Raw genomic sequence first — 16,025 nt, 5'->3', positions numbered from 1 at the left:
TGATCGCACCTAAAAATTCAAATTTTTTCATCGGTTGATTAAAATTGTATGCGCAGAACAAATTAAAATTACAAGTACTACGCATTACATTTGGGAATTACAAATGGGACGCGGCAAGCCCTTGTAGGCGCGCTTTTCAGAAGATTAAATAAAGACTTCTGAAATATGGCGCCTACGCCGAAAAAGGTGTACAAGTTTCCGCGAAATCAATAGAGAACTTAAGCAACCGCGACGGCAACGAGAACGTCATCTCTAAATATAATTTGCGTTATTGTAATCACTGCGTGACTATGCAAACTCGATTTGCATCGGTAATTAATACCCCGGGGTATATGCAAATAATACTATAAAAGAGGTTACATGTGCCCCACCCAATCACTCTACTCGAGGCCGCAAAAGGGAAGAGCTTGGCAACCCATCACACCCCCCCCCCCCCCTTCCCTCCCACCCAATCGAGTAAGTCGTGATTGACCCTAATTGCTGGTTTTCACTCACGTGATCAACAGCCATGTTTTTCAACGAAAACAAAAGGAAGCGTTTGCATAATAATAGAGTTAAATTCCCGGAGGATTTGGTCGGGGCACCAACATGGCCGCCTTTTCTTTGTTTAGGGCACCAACATGGCGGTCGTGACGTCATGTGAAAACCGAGAATAGGGTGAGAAAGGATGAAACTTCATAAACGTAATTTTATTTGAACTTTACAAGAAATATCATACAATGCCGCGCCAACTCTCTGTAAGTAGTCTTCGCGACAAGGAAAGCGCTATCTAGTCAGACGTCATCACGTATAAGGGTTATTGACTCAAAAATTGCGATAAGCACTTAAATTTGTTAATGTAATTAACGGTATGTTTTCCTCTTTTTATCAATAATATTACATGTTTTGCTTTCCGGAGTTGTCTTTTCTTAAACTTCCTGTTTACAAAGTGAGGCAAACTGAAGAACGCTTGTAAATGCGTGCCGCATAAAATCGGAAATTTTTTTATCTGGATGACGTAACAATGTCGAGCCCATTTCCTTACCGTGAAATCAATTCTCAAGATGGCTGCCGAAGGCAATCTTATTTCTTTACGTCTTGGACTTATTTCAAGTATTATCACGTGTGTGTAGCTAAGCATAGCTATGAACACTGTACACTTCAATTATGCCGTATTATTCCTTGAAGAGTCCTGAGTACTAGAGTGAATACGGAAACGTGTGGAAGGGCAGATTCGACTATGAATACGCTACGTGTGGATAGGAATATTTTGAATCCGGAAAGAAAACGTTGCGGATTCAAAAATATCCAGATTCGTGTGGACGGGGTCTGAAACAACGGGTTAAACAAAATTACATATAAGATAAATGGTCGTCCACAATTTTGTTTAAACCAAGCGTAAAAACAAGCTCTTTAAGACTCTGGCCTCGTATGTTACTGTGTTTTTTCCCGGATGCATCTTCTCTTCTTCCAATGGCTGTTCCACAACTGCAGGAACACTTTTGCCATAAACTACAAATAAACATACAAAAAGAAATACGAAAACTTCAATAAGCTTATATTGGAAGCACGAAATGCGCGGGAAAACGCACGTGGGAAATCACGACTGTTTTGGCATAAGCCTAGAGCTCCGATTGGCCAAAAATGCGTCTACGGTTAGGGACAGTTATGGACGACCAAAAGCGATCGTGATTTCTCTTCCCGAAGACCTCGTTCCTATTTTTCAGAGCATAACTCACTTTGGTAATGATTTGAAAACACAATTCATTAGAAATATATGTCAGTGGGAAATTCGGACTTGACTCCATTACTCCTCTAAGAAAGATCTCGTAACTTTACCCGTCAAAGCGTGAGTGTTTTAAGGCTTCCTTGCAAATGCAGTGATCTTTCGCTAAGGCTATCATTCGTTCTAATATAAGACGTCTTGATGTTCCACTGCAAAACCTTCCATTTACATATTCCGCCTCACTTTAATCGATTCTTATTGATTCATTCTTTACCTTCGCAGTGTTCCAGGAATTGAACAATATCCTGAATGACGCTGTCACGTAACATTATCATGTGTTTAGCCTGCAGAGAAAATACACAAATGCTAAATATTTGGAAAACTTACACACTTACACCTTGCCTACAGAGTATAGATGTCGATGTTCAATTTCACGGTTGTTGTCGCAAATTTCGAGCAATGTTGCTGTAGTAGTTGTAGTTGTTGTTTTCGTAATCATTGCTGCATGTTGTTGGTGTTATTAAACTGGATGTGATGTTCCAAGCTGTGATGTCGCAAATTTTTATTTTTCGATCAAATGGACCCGACAGTTTGTCTTAACATCATTCTGCAAACAAAAAGGGAGCCGAGGAGAGAGAGACCATTTGCTTTCTTTTGTCTCGTACTTCGCCCTAGAGCTCGTGTCTTGTCCTGCCCTCGATCCTTAAAGAACAATAGACCATTTCCAACCCGTTCTCGCCTTGAATTCGCGATTATCCTGAATTCAAAGAAAATTAACAATTCAGGATAATCGCGAATTCATGGGCCAGAACGTGTTGCCATTTCACAGTCGTAGCTGAGTTACCTGACCTAGGAATGGAAGCGAGGCTGCCGTTGACCCTGCTTTGATACAAACCTTTGTGCTTTTCTAATGTTAAGGTAGACTAAATTATTAGAATTACAACAACACAATTTACATGATAGAGCGGTTTTCAAATGAGTGTCGTTAAACCAAAACTAAAGTAATTACTTTGACCAATCAAAAAGGACGGAGACAATCCAGTAAACCAATCAAAACTCGAAGTAATTACCCGTAGCCGACACAAAGCGCGGAAAATGTGCACGCGCGAGCCACGATTGGTTTTGGTTTCACTTCTGATTGGTTGAAAAAGTGGCACAAGAACTTTGAACCAATCACTGAGCGAAGTAATGCAAAACCAAAGTAATTCGCTAATTACTTTCGACACTCAATTGAAAACCGCTTCGTGAGGTATGTATCAATGCAAGGTCACCGACAGTCTCGCAGCCATTCATAGGCTAGGTCACTGAGCAAACAACTGTAAAATGGCCTATTCTCGCGTTCCGGAGGGTCGCCTTACCATGTTTTCAAGAAGTGATAAGAAGCATCTTTTGGCATAAAACCATGTATCTGTTCCAAGCTGAAATCAAAACAAAATGCCTCTATGAAAGCCCAGGACACATTACGCTAACGGGGCTGTTACCAAAGGCAACTTCTTATGCAACTTATCTCGCGATTCTGTTGCGAGACAAGCCTCTCGACAGAAGTGATTATAGGAGGCCTTCCCTTTGACAGAACTGACCGGCCAGACCAGGCATTTGGAACGAGGAATAACTCTACAACACCCTCAAATCAACACACTTCGAGGATGATTTATACGAATGCGAGGGATTATCATGCAAGTGTTCCTTCAAATTGTTGCATTTTCTTCGCATACTGACAGGTCTTCCCGGCCAGTTATGACAAAAGGAAAGGGACCCTAGACGACGATTTTTGTAACTTGTCTCGTTTTCGATTATCACACGAGGTTACGGGGACACTTTTATTGGTTTATCCCATAAACCGCTACGGGCACAAGTCGCGTAGATGAACGTACACTACGAAGAGTTTGAAATGTGTTGTAACCTTGCTGGAAGCGTTGCGAAGATGGAATTCGATTTCACTTTGTGCAATGGACTCTTCAACTTGTCTAGCAAACGTTTCGGCCTTTGAATTTCGTGCAACTTGCCTCGCCATAGAGTCTCAAGACAAGCTATACAGAGCATGCATGCGTGCCTGCGCAGACCAGGCGTTTGGCGATGCCTGATTTTCTTCGCCTTTGCGGTCCCGCAATAGCGCATGTAAAACGATAATTATTGTCGTTCGGCTGCTAGCGCCAATAAGTTTCGAACAAAAAACCGCGCATCAAACCTCGAAGTGCTTGATACTCTTTCCACATTTCTCCCGAACAGAAATTTAAAAATAATACCTTCTTGTTGTAGGGCTCCAAGCTTTTCATAATTCTAGATATTCCAAACTCGTAATTTCCTTTGGCGCAGTATAAGGTCCTGTAAAATCAAGCAAACACGATAGCGGGATATAAGAATACTCAACAAAATTTGCACACTAGGCGTCAGTAACTTCGTTAAAATTCGGTCTAAAAAAGAAAAATTAGACCATTTTTCAAATTCGCCGAACTTAATTTGAGGAGACAGTGTGGCCCAGTAATTAGGGCGCTTGCCTTGAGATTCGGGGATCCCGGGTTCAAGACACGTTCTGACCACTGGTTAGATTTTTTCCTGGTAGTCCCTGGTTAAACTTCTCAGCTGCATATGTAAATAGCCAATTACCTTGGGACAGACCCCAAAAACCTTAACGTTTTCGCTACAGCCAAGTTCAGCAACAAAAGGAACTTTACGATGAACTAACCCAATAACAAGGTTTACTATACACAGGTGGTAGATTTTCTTCTCCGGATCATCATAAGCCACTTGCTCCTGCAGAAATTAAAATTAAAATATCAGAAAGCAAGCTCTTGGACATCTGTATAAAACACGAACAAAAAAGCAAATACATCTTACCTCCTCCTTTTCAATTTTTCTCATTAGTTCTTCCGCCTAAGAAATAAAGAAACAGTATCAAAATTGTTATTAAAATCCATCAAGATGTTATCTACAAGAAGAGTCGAAAGTAAATACTCGATGCATCTGTACTTTTGAATTACGGCTGCCCTACTTTAAAATTTCCCATCACCAAAACCAAGCCTAAGTTGCTACCTGCACGTGTTTTCGAGAACTGAACACCGGCGAGCTGCACGCCAGGTATTTGCTTTGCGCTGTCTAAATTTCTTACCTCTACTGCAATTGCTTTGGGACAAGTCGCAGCAATTACTGTAGTTTTTTTTTAAAACTAACAGAGCAGAAATAGGTGTCAGTCACTTTGCACAAACCTCTTCATTAGCACTAGTCATGATATATGACACGCACAAATTCGCCAACACTATGGCGCTGACACTCAAAATCTGCAAAACATAAACCAGACAAATTAGCTTAGTTTTATTAAATGCATCATTGTGACAATTCATCTATACGTCGTCTTATACACGTTCCAGCACTTGGGAAAGTCACTTTGACTTGTGGCCGTTTCTACTAAGAGAGGTGATCGTATACAGCAAACCCCCTTTTTTGATGTAAGCCATAATAGGGATAACAGGAAAGACCACAACACCAGAAAAACTCCGTGCCCTACTCGTTGCAAACAGCGGGCGGGTTCTTTTATCGCCCCGCAGAGTTTATGATTACTAGGTAAGACGGCCAAGACTACCAAAGCAAATATTCCGCCACTAGACAACGCGATCACAGCTTGATTTTACTGCTCAAGACCTCTGCTTATCAAATTTCTCAAAATTTGGAGTGTCAAAACAGGCTACCAAATGAAATTTGCACTAATTAGACTTCTTTCAGTTTCTTTCTCAAAACACGCGACATGTGCACGGCCGAGGCGGAGAACAAGGTGAGTTTGGAACGAGACCCTTTTCTGCCTCGCCTTTTCACTCAACCGTTGACACCTAACTCTCGTGGGAACCTAAGAAAAAAGGGAGTTTAATAAAGAAACGACGACACCTAAAAATATTATTTCCCGTTATTGTAATAATTTTGCGATTACTCCACTACGCTCGGCATAGAAAGTGTGTGTCCACATTCCAAGGAAAGGAAAGGAAAGGACCTTTATTTAAGTGTCTCAAATTTGATCACTTCACGTCGCTGTCAAGACGAGAATGGCAAAGAAATGTATCCAAATGTAAAACGCACGAGCGGGGCGTGCAGAACTACTGTTTGTTCTACGACCTATTATTCTTAATCCAACCAATAACGTGTTCGCTTTCTGGCATATTAAAGAGCTTAAGCACGCGCGTTTTTTGAGATGCGGACGGCAACCGGAAGAGAACATTTCACGTGACAGGACAGTGGTGTCTCCCAGAATTTTATACTAATCATCTCTAATGGACCAGTTTAGCAATGTAAATGTGCTCTTGTGAAAACAGCTCACTTCCGGTTGCCGTCCGCGTCTCAAAAACGCGCGTGCTATCGTTGCCGTACCCGTCGTCTTTTCTTACACTGGGGAGTTTAAAAACGCCAACGACGGCAACGGCAATGGCAACGACAAGGCCAAAAAGCAGTAATATTATGGGTTAAGGACGGTTCCTACTATTGTTATTGCGCATACGTTCTGCGCATCTCGAGATACTCGGATTTCCTATGGTGGTGCGTATTAATACAGGGATATTTTTACGCGGTTCAAAACTACGCGCAGAATTTAGCAAGTGCTGTTGGTATCACAAAAAGAAAATTGAGGGTAACTATGCATTTTTTAGAGATAATTAAGCTTCAATTTGGAAAAGAACGCCATACCTTGCTTTGTATTTTAAAGTTTTTTACAAATATTGTTGATTACTCATTTTCGAAAAATGCGTGGCTACCCCCAATTTTCTTTTTGATTTGAATAACACTTGTTAAGATCTGCTTTTCCCGCATGTTCAGTAAACCGCGCAAAAATACCTTTGAAATAGTAGTCGCCGTCCTTAAAAGAACCAATAAACAGTAGACAACTTTTGTATTTGAATCCTCATATAATGAAATCGTTCGGAACTGTTAGCTAGAACACGACTCACCTTTCTTTCCCCATTCAAATAATGTATAAATACTACAAGAAAATCGGTTTCTCACATTGTTAATTAATAGCACAAATGTACTTCGATACTTCGATCACCCCGTTTACTTGGCGCCATATTGTTTCAGCGGCTTCATTGTATCGTGGGCGCACTTAAACACCATACGCTTCTTGCCGGTTACGTGAATTTTGCGCCCGGAATACGAAGATTCAGCAAGAAGGTTAATTGAAAATTTAAATCCATCGTCAGTTGTGAAAGCTGAAAACGTAGATTTAGCCATATTACCGAAGGACCTCCTCGGAACTAGCTTGATATTGATAATGTAACGATAACGAACCTGGACATCGCATAATGAGTTTGAATTTTGCATGGAACCTTCAGAAAGCAACCTGTACCCTTAACGCAAAGTGGGTTAGAGAACTTGTCCCCCCTGTTAGAAAGCGAACACCTGCAAAATTGACTGCACAAGGTGATTAATAAAAGGAGATAAATATCTGGAGAAAAGTACGTAAAGAAACCAAGTTCCTCTGATTCTAGAGGCTTCTGAAAGCGTATACGAGCCGCCCCTTTTATTTTATCTCGGTCGGAGACTGGTACGAGCATTGTGGTTGTGTGGGGCCTAGGCCGAGCAAATTCATTATAAAGCTAAGTTGCTTACTACGCAAGCTGTAGGAGAATAAAGAACTACGTTTTGAAGAGGTGAAAAGCAAGGATAAAGGATCCATGTTTGCCTTGCTATGGAAAACACGGACTGTGCTTCGCTCCATATCTAATAACCTTAAAGAACACCATCACCAAACTAAAATACAAAGCCGAAAACAACAAAGGCTTTAGAGATCTTTCTCGTGCTGGTTTTTTTTTTTTTTTTGTGCTATTTAACAATTATGACTTTCCTTGCATGCAAAGTTGGCTACCAAATTTTCCCCATTAGTCGACAGCTGGCACTTGAGCAAAAAAGTTCATTTCAAGCCCTGACTGACTCGTCAAAACTACTACGTGAAATAACCAAATTTAAGGTTTTGACGACAACGTGGACAAACTACAGTGAATTTTCAAGTCTCACTCTTTACTTCAAATCCGTCCGTACCAATCCAGTTATAGGACACTTCGCCCATATTGTATAATATAGACAAGCTGTGGAATAACCATGAAACACTTAGAATAGCTCAAACTTATATTTTGAAGTGACGTTTCTGTCGCCGTAGCCGTCGTGGTTTCTTAAACTCCCTACTCTATAAAACGGAGACAGCAAGCCGTTTACTCTTTGCTGAAGCCGAAAATTTGTCAAATATAATGGCAACAAGATAAACGAGTACTTACGTTATCGTAATGTTTTTTGACAATTGGTTCATAGAAACCAACAGCTTCCTTATATTTATTTTCCTGTGTGGAAATAAAGATAAATTGGACCAACTGAGCAATCCACGGGCCACTGGTACGACAACTTAAGAAAACGACTTCTGCAGAAAGCTCAGACATTTCTACCTGCATAAACAGCACATGAGCAACATTCAACTTCCAAATTTCGTGTTCGTTACAGAACTCAACGGATTTCCTGAAAATCTGCAAGAGAATCAAGATCCTTTAGCAAGAGAAAGTGAAAAACGTTTTCGCAATGTGCGATGTTGATAAAACAGCTAACATAAACTACGGGGTCCAATTGTTCAAAAGCCGATTAACACTAATCCACGATTAAATACCAGTTTTGCCCGACAAAAAAAGACCTTCAACAATCTAACTTTATGTTGTAGGAAAACAAAACGTCTAACTCAAAACTGAAGGCTAAGAATCTTGTGGAAACATTTTTTGATCGGTATTTAAACTGAAAGAAACGTTTCCACTAATACACGGGCGCTGTCCTTTTGTATGGAAAAACCGGAGAGAATTTTCTGCTTAAAGGAACAGTTTCCTCAATCAAAATATGGAACGGGACGAGTTTGTTCCCCTTTTGAGACTTTCTATTCTTTTTTTTTCCTCAAGAGACTGAATACTAATCATTTAGAATAACAAACATGGCTGCCGGATTTTCGATCATTACTTCATACCTGCAGTTGTGCAGCTACGAGCTATTTAACAATTATTCCAAGAGCGCGCGTTGGATATGAGATGATAGATAGCCAACGAGGCGCGTAGCGCCGAGTTGGCTATAATAATCTCATATCCAACAAGCGCGAGTGGAATAATTGCTTTATTAAAAACGCCCCCAAAATATAGAAAACTAGACTACAATAAAAATAAAAAGGCCCAAAAAATCACGCATATGCTTGCCGTGTTTGTAGATCATGGCAAAATGGCTCATAACCCATGATGGCTTAGCCAATCAAAACTCTCGAATTGCATTATCCAATGATCCATTTTTTAATAAAAAAGCATCCGCGTGAATTGACTGAAACCCGCACGATTCAGTTGGGCTGCTAAACACCAAGGCCATGGGGGCCGCCATGTTTTTTCTTTTTTCACGGAGCATGGCACTAGTGGGACAATGGAACAGGAATTTCGGATCATTCGAGGGAAACCGAAAAAAGAGTAATACCTCTGAGGGTATTCCTTTTTCCCCGAAAAATTTTCAGTGGAAAAGTCTGTTCCATTTGATTTACCACCGGATCATTAGGATTTTCCGTACAAAAGGAAAGCGCCCCAAGATTAATTAAATCGGGCTGTGAGCAACTGGGCCCAGGTTTCCCGCAGACGGAGGTCCACGTTAGTCGTTGAAAAAAAGTTTCTGGAATTTACAACCCTTTTAATTGCCGCCAGAGCTACCCTCTTGGAAGTTCACGAAGGAATTAAAGAGGATTGCTTCAAGTCGAGTTGTAACGTCACATCAGACACTCTTTTACCTTAACCTGTATTCTATCACTTTCTGATCATTTCGGTTTGTTTTCTCTTCCCCTTCAGAAAAAAGACCAAACTTTATAACTTCTTAGTATCGTCCTGTAGGGCATAGAGATCCCGGTGACGTGATTTGTCCTCTTTGGTATATCATGGTTAAGTGGGTAAATGATCGCGGGAGATATGCCACAACAAGCTACGCTGCAATACGCACATACACAAAGATATGATATGATAAATCATAGCACCCGCCCGTGTGTGACGTTGCAACTCGACTTTTACAGATACGAGTCTCTCAAAGCACCCGGTCCAGAGGGCGCGGCTCAAAGGAATGGTACAGTTGGACTAGGACGAGTAGGCGATAGTGCAACACGATCTCTTCCTCAAATGAAGGATTATCCTTCATGGTCAGTTTGCCTTAAATGAAGTATTATCCTCCATTTTGATCACTCTGTCCCAGGACTTGTGGTAGCAAATAAAAAGAAAAAAGGAAAGCAGCCCCTGGACAGGATTTGAACCCAGAGCAACCATTTGAAGAAACTGTTTTTATCCATTAACCACTAAAGAACAACTGACTAGAAAATGCAAATGAATGAAGGGGTAGTTTCTAAAGAAACTGTGGTGCTGCGTCGGTGGGGAAGTAGTGTACAAAAATTAGGTTTATCAAAGGAGTTGATAATGTAAATTGACCACCGTACAGAGTTTCTGTACGGTGGTCAATTTACATTATCAACTCCGTTGATAAACCTAATTTTTGTGACTAGAAAATGCGCCGATTATATTACCAAAACTAATTTGTATATAAATAAAATCATTGCCGAATAATGACCAGTTACATCTGAAGCTTTATTTTCAAATGGTTAGCTTTCTCTTGAAGTTTGGTAACTGACAGCTTTCAAAGCGGCACTTTTGGAAGAAAAAATTATTGACATTAATAAAAAATGGCATCCTCGCAGTTAGTGATGTGGTAGTCTAGGGGTTAAGTGAAGTGGTTATTAATCACACGTTCCCAGGTTCGAGTCCTGCGAGTCCAGACATCGTCTTTTAAAAGAAATATGTTCATTTCCCATGATCCCTATCAAGCTTTCAGTGTCCAAAATGAACGATAATACTTCATTTGGAAGAAATTGACAATTAAGAATAATCCTTCAATTGAGGGAGAGACTTGGTTGGATAGTGACTCCAAGAATCTGAAATGTTCGTTCCAGTCCATCCCGAAAACACAGATATGGCCCACAAAATGCCTCTAAATTGCTTTTATTTAAAACACAAACAAAAACAAAAAAATGCACGTTGTTCACATAACTTGCCTTTTCAACCTGTGCATAATTATCCAGATCCCAGTAAATTTTCGCTTGTGCCATCAACACAGGGATATATCTACAATAAAAACAATATAAAATTGTTATTCAAATAGCATGAAACATCAGAAAATTATTTCTAAAATAATTGGCACATCCATGTGGGGTTGTTGGAAAAAGATACTTGTTGTTTATATGTTGTGAGATTGGGAAGATGGTGTCTGAAAATTCATGAAGAATTTCTCAAATTAGTCTGACAGACCTTTCCAGTGCTTCATCATATTCATTCACAGCTTTCTTCACAGTGTCATCATCATGATTCTGTCTTGCTTCTTGAACCTTTAAACATAATCACACGTCATGACTAAAAGCCCGTGTCCTAGCAAATCTGGACCCCCCCAAGTTTTTGATCCCCCGGCACAAATCCACTAGCAGAATTTGCTGTGACACCGGCGTTCATTCCTTTTTCCAATAGAGTTGTTTGAAAATTTGATTTCTTTACCACAAATAACTTATTGGTTACGCTTTACTAGATAAATTTTAATGGTTGGCTTGAAAAATCGTAGATTACATTCTTATCAAATCCAAACTAAAAGAAAAATCCTTGGTATGTTGCTGGCATCTGTTTTCCCCCAAATAAAAAGGACTGAATGTATTTGCCATTTGTTATGAGGTACTACCAATACTGATGTCACACAGGAATAGAAGGCTAGACCTGTATTAGGTCAAAATAAATGTTTTTAATGAAAAAGTTCCGTCCATCAGACTGCAGTTAACAATTAACAACTATTCACCAAAGTGGAGGTGGCTAGTGGTGGATATTTACTGATCCATCACTAGCCACCGACTCTTAGTACATATACTAATTAACTTTGAAGACCATCTGGCATTAGTTGGATGCCAATTGAAAGTGTTTTTTGTCGAAGAGATATGTATGACACTAGGCTCCATCCTTTGAATAAGCAAGCCACAAATACCTGTTTAGTAAGCTTCCTTAGAGTCTCTGTCTGTTTTGTGGCCATATCATCTAATTTCCTGTAAGCCTGAAAGAAAAATAAGAATCTGTCAGGGTCATGAGCCTCCCTTGCATTTCACATGCATCCCTTAAAACCTCTTTTGCTTTATTTTACCGGTGAATTTAACCTGAAAAGAATCTTTTAACAGATGTTTTTTATCCTTGAAGGATGTTTAACACATGTTAATATTCAGAGATTTTGCTCCTCGCAAAGTCCTATAAGATTATTGTGAGAATTTTGGTCCAAAGATCCTGGTAACAATGAGTACATGCAGACAGATCTTAGCAAATTCGACATTGATCCTTTAAGATTATAAAAGTCAAAGAGTTTTGGCAAGAATGTCAAAGAATTTCAGACATCTATTTGTGGGATTTCAAAGGAAATAACACAATCATTGCAAGTAATAACAAACCTCCTCTGGTGAAGTTTGTTGTGTTATCATCGCATCCAGGAAGTCATACATGTACTGTGCAAAAAATAAGGAAATTTCAAAATTCGCAAACTTCATCTTGAGAAGAAAAATCAGTTGCAAGCATTTAATTACTTTAAAAGGGGCTGGGTCACACTGTTTCAGGTAATTTTGTTTAATTTTGTTAGTTATGAGCTCTAAACATCAAATTGGCAGAGCAAGAGTCTTTCATTTGCAAAATCATGGCCACGTAACAATTGAGAATGATTTTCCAGCTGTTTAAATGACATTTTGATATAAACTGATATAAATATACGTTTTTCAAATTTACCCAAATGCAATCCATTTCAAACCTCCCTGGGCAGTTTTGTCCATCCTTGTCCCTCCTGTGTTTTGTTTGAGTTCCTCTATAGTTTTGAGCCGTTATTTTGTTATTTCAGTTAATTGTATGACCATTTGATCAATGCTGAAATTGCCTAAAATTGCGTGACCTAGCCCCTTTTTAAAAACTTTTTGTTCAAAAGGGAAGGAACTTGGCCTATGCACGATTTCATTATAATTTGGTTTTTTCCAGGGCAATAAACCTTTTTTTTTCTCCTAGACTAAAAAGGGAAATTGTAGGAAAACCAAGCACCATGGCAGCAACAGCAATGACATTTAGGTCCCACAAATTATGACAACGATGATGCTAACTAATAATTATTCATGACCATTCAAGAAGGGTGGTGAATCCAAGTCTCACTATGATAATGATGTTTGAAGTTACAAGATATTAATCAAGTTGCAGGTAATTTGAGTGTCTTACTGGTGTGAGGAACTTGTAGGTCAGGTGAGCATTTTCAGCCAACACATCTGCAGCCAAATCAAAATACTGCAAAAGAACAAAAAGAAATCTCAAAAAAGAATTCTCTACCGTAGTTAATGCCCATTAGTTAAAACAGGTACATGTCTCAAGGGAGCATTCACAAAAACTTGTTTGGAGGAGAGAGGGGGGGGGGGGGGGGACTGATGAGAAATTATCTACTATCTAAAAAAATTTGCAGGACCCCTACTTGTTGCATTAAACATTTTCAAATAAATTATTTAAAATAAAATTAAAATTTGAGACACCCCCAACCTACCTCACAAACCAATACAAAAACAGAAAAATGCCTCAGAAGAGCATATTGATCTGCTAAGAAATGCAGAAAAAGGGCAAGGCAAGCTATCTCTCAGATACATGGCACAACCTACAACTGTAACAGCCGCTCAAGAACAAAAACATCCCGCCGGCCGGGTCAAAACTTTAAAAGCAGAATCACTTGCTTCTACCACCGACAAGCCTATTGTTTGAGACTAGAATTAAATTGATGCAAAAGTGTGAGACCAAAAGTTCACATTCACATTACTGCAGACTCGGACCCTGCTGCAGTAATGCACCAAGAAACTAAAAATATGTCATTAAGACAAGCTATTTTCTTGGAAGAAAAAATATCACACAGTAGTATGAAGGTCCAAAATGTAAACTTAAGTCTCATGGAACAAAAACCATTGCTAAATGAAATCTCACTGAAAGTGTCTAAAAGAGGTGTCCTATCAAATATGTACTTGCGAGAACAAAATTATGACAAAGGAAAAGGAAACCAGACCACGTACAAGGGATACATTTTCTTAAATTGTGTTTACATTGGCTAATGACAATTTTTGTTTTCATTATCTAAGGTACCCCCCTTGAGAGTGTTTATATTTTTCAAACACTCCCCTTTTACCTCTAATTTTCCCCCAAACGAGTTTTTGTGAATGCTCCCCAAAGGACAGATCCAAATTTGGCATCTGAATAATCAAGGAGTTGACACTAACATTCACTGAAAACGTAATAATTTACAAGCAAAAAGAAAATAACAAACAATAATAACATTTTCATGCAATACTAATCTCACCTGGTATTTGACATACAGCAACAAAAGATTCCCAAATGTTTCTAAAGAAAGACAACCAAAGAGTGGCTCAATATTCAACAGAGGTCTAAAGAATGCTTGGGATAACATTACCTAATCATCTCAAGCATATCTACCTACTTGTATTAAAATGAAGCAATAAAAGGTTTGCAAATACTGAAATCAATATGTTGATAATTTCCCCAGTCCTTTTCGGGACATGACATTCTACAAAATTCCAATTTCAAGGTGAAATTCTTAAGTTAATTATATACTTTAAAAAATTACCTGGTGGAAATGGATTCTGTTGCAACAAGAACTGCAGCTTTTCAAACCCCTGCAACAAGAGGAAGGCTACATTACATTATGAAAACAAATCCAACAAATAACATAACATTGATTTAATAATAAGTGGCTCAGGAATTCAGTTAATGCTACATCAGTAGGATAGAGAACAAACAATATTAACTGTTGTATACTCATAGTGTAGACAATACCTTGATATCAAGTATTTCAAGTCATTGTTAATGCAGCATTATAACACCAAAGAATGTCAAACATTTGCTTCCAAAAGGCTGTTTCTTTCTTTTAAGGACAAACGACCAACTTGAAAAGCTAACAAAAATGAACTTTACTGACTGCATCAGGATATTAACATAACATACCTGAGTAGGACTAGCCTCCATGTTCATTAGTGCTTGGTTATGAAGTGTAACCGGGTCAAGTTCCTGTTCGTGAGTGACACATGACACTATTAATTAGTATTCAATTGTGATTCAGCTTTCGCAGTGACAACTGCTCCACTTAACTAATCTTGATTGTAATACTTCATTTAGGTCAACTTTATTATCCATGATTTTTCGTTTGACATGACTAATGCCATAATTATACATGTAAGCCACTGGCTTCGGCATCCACCTGACATGTTACACTTTAATAGAGAATCCTACATGTGATAATAATCAAGATCAACTTAAAACAAAAAGGTTCATCTGTTTCACCCATTGACCCCTGGGAGTGGAACTTAACAGATTTCACTCTGTCTAACGCGAGACGATTTTACTCGTCAACCAAGGAATCTTAGGGCACGTGAGGGATCCATGGGTGAAGAGTTTAAGCCAATGATTTATGATCATCTTCAGTAATATTTCATGTAGCGCAATGACGTCACTCCTCTTACAATGATGACATCCCAGCTCAATTTCCAGATGCAGCATCATGTGGGGTTCTGTACTCTGCTCTGAATGGTTTTGTCTCTGGATACTTCCTCTCATCAAAAAACAACATTTGATTTCACCTGACTTTATTTGATTCGGCTTTATTTGCAGTCTTCATGCAATAACTAAATATTGTACTTGTAAGATTTAAAGTACTGTTATTATATCCTTTTTCATTACTTTTATGATGTACAGTGTGAGCAATACACATTAGCTTATAACAATAATAAAAATTTACTATTAATTAATCATTTGATTTTGATAGTTTATACCTCTTCAGCTCTGGGTGGCATATCAGTCAATGCTTCTTGGGCAGAATCAACTGAAATGTAAAGTTCAATCATGTCAAAATAAAGGAAACTGACACAAACTTACTAGGCTTCATATTTAACTACACAGCAAAAAAACATTCAGAAAACTTCATAGAATAAACCATTTTAAAGTCCTGTGCTCAGTTTACCTGGCCTTTGAATAAAAGCAAGGCTGCGGTTGACCTTGCTTTGATACAAACCTCAGTGACTGCTTTTCTTTTGTAAACACAAACTACAACAACATGATTTACATAACAAAGTAATGAGGTTTGTATCATAGCTACAATCTTTGACCGAGTGAATGGAAAGTTGAGACCACCCCTCCCCCCAAGATCAATAATGGGAAAATGGCGCATTATGGCCTTCACATGGCTTCATCTTTGGTTCAGGGTA

At 38.9% G+C, this 16,025-nt stretch overlaps 1 protein-coding gene across 1 annotated transcript in view; it reads right to left on the bottom strand.

Moving 5' to 3' along the window:
* Positions 1–668: 668 nt before the first annotated feature.
* LOC138059729 (intraflagellar transport protein 70A-like) overlaps positions 669–16,025 on the bottom strand; it is a 25,955-nt gene continuing 10,598 nt past the window's right edge. Inside the window, exons 12-29 of the mRNA XM_068905335.1 lie at positions 15,594–15,643; positions 14,770–14,832; positions 14,393–14,441; positions 14,108–14,148; positions 12,994–13,059; positions 12,192–12,245; positions 11,741–11,806; positions 11,026–11,102; positions 10,773–10,842; positions 8,119–8,196; positions 7,954–8,016; positions 4,912–4,983; positions 4,544–4,579; positions 4,392–4,459; positions 3,952–4,030; positions 3,064–3,123; positions 1,980–2,049; positions 669–1,491 (exon numbers count right to left, since the gene is read on the bottom strand). Of these exons, the coding sequence (XP_068761436.1) occupies positions 1,367–1,491; positions 1,980–2,049; positions 3,064–3,123; positions 3,952–4,030; positions 4,392–4,459; positions 4,544–4,579; positions 4,912–4,983; positions 7,954–8,016; positions 8,119–8,196; positions 10,773–10,842; positions 11,026–11,102; positions 11,741–11,806; positions 12,192–12,245; positions 12,994–13,059; positions 14,108–14,148; positions 14,393–14,441; positions 14,770–14,832; positions 15,594–15,643 (1,187 nt within the window). The 3' untranslated portion in view covers positions 669–1,366. The remainder of the gene's footprint in view (positions 1,492–1,979; positions 2,050–3,063; positions 3,124–3,951; positions 4,031–4,391; positions 4,460–4,543; positions 4,580–4,911; positions 4,984–7,953; positions 8,017–8,118; positions 8,197–10,772; positions 10,843–11,025; positions 11,103–11,740; positions 11,807–12,191; positions 12,246–12,993; positions 13,060–14,107; positions 14,149–14,392; positions 14,442–14,769; positions 14,833–15,593; positions 15,644–16,025) is intronic.

The sequence above is a fragment of the Montipora capricornis genome, chromosome 8, assembly GCF_036669925.1.
Source record: "Montipora capricornis isolate CH-2021 chromosome 8, ASM3666992v2, whole genome shotgun sequence".
Lineage (NCBI taxonomy): Eukaryota > Metazoa > Cnidaria > Anthozoa > Scleractinia > Acroporidae > Montipora > Montipora capricornis.
Note: the sequence above shows the minus strand (reverse complement) of the source record. Positions and strands in the feature narration are given on the sequence as shown.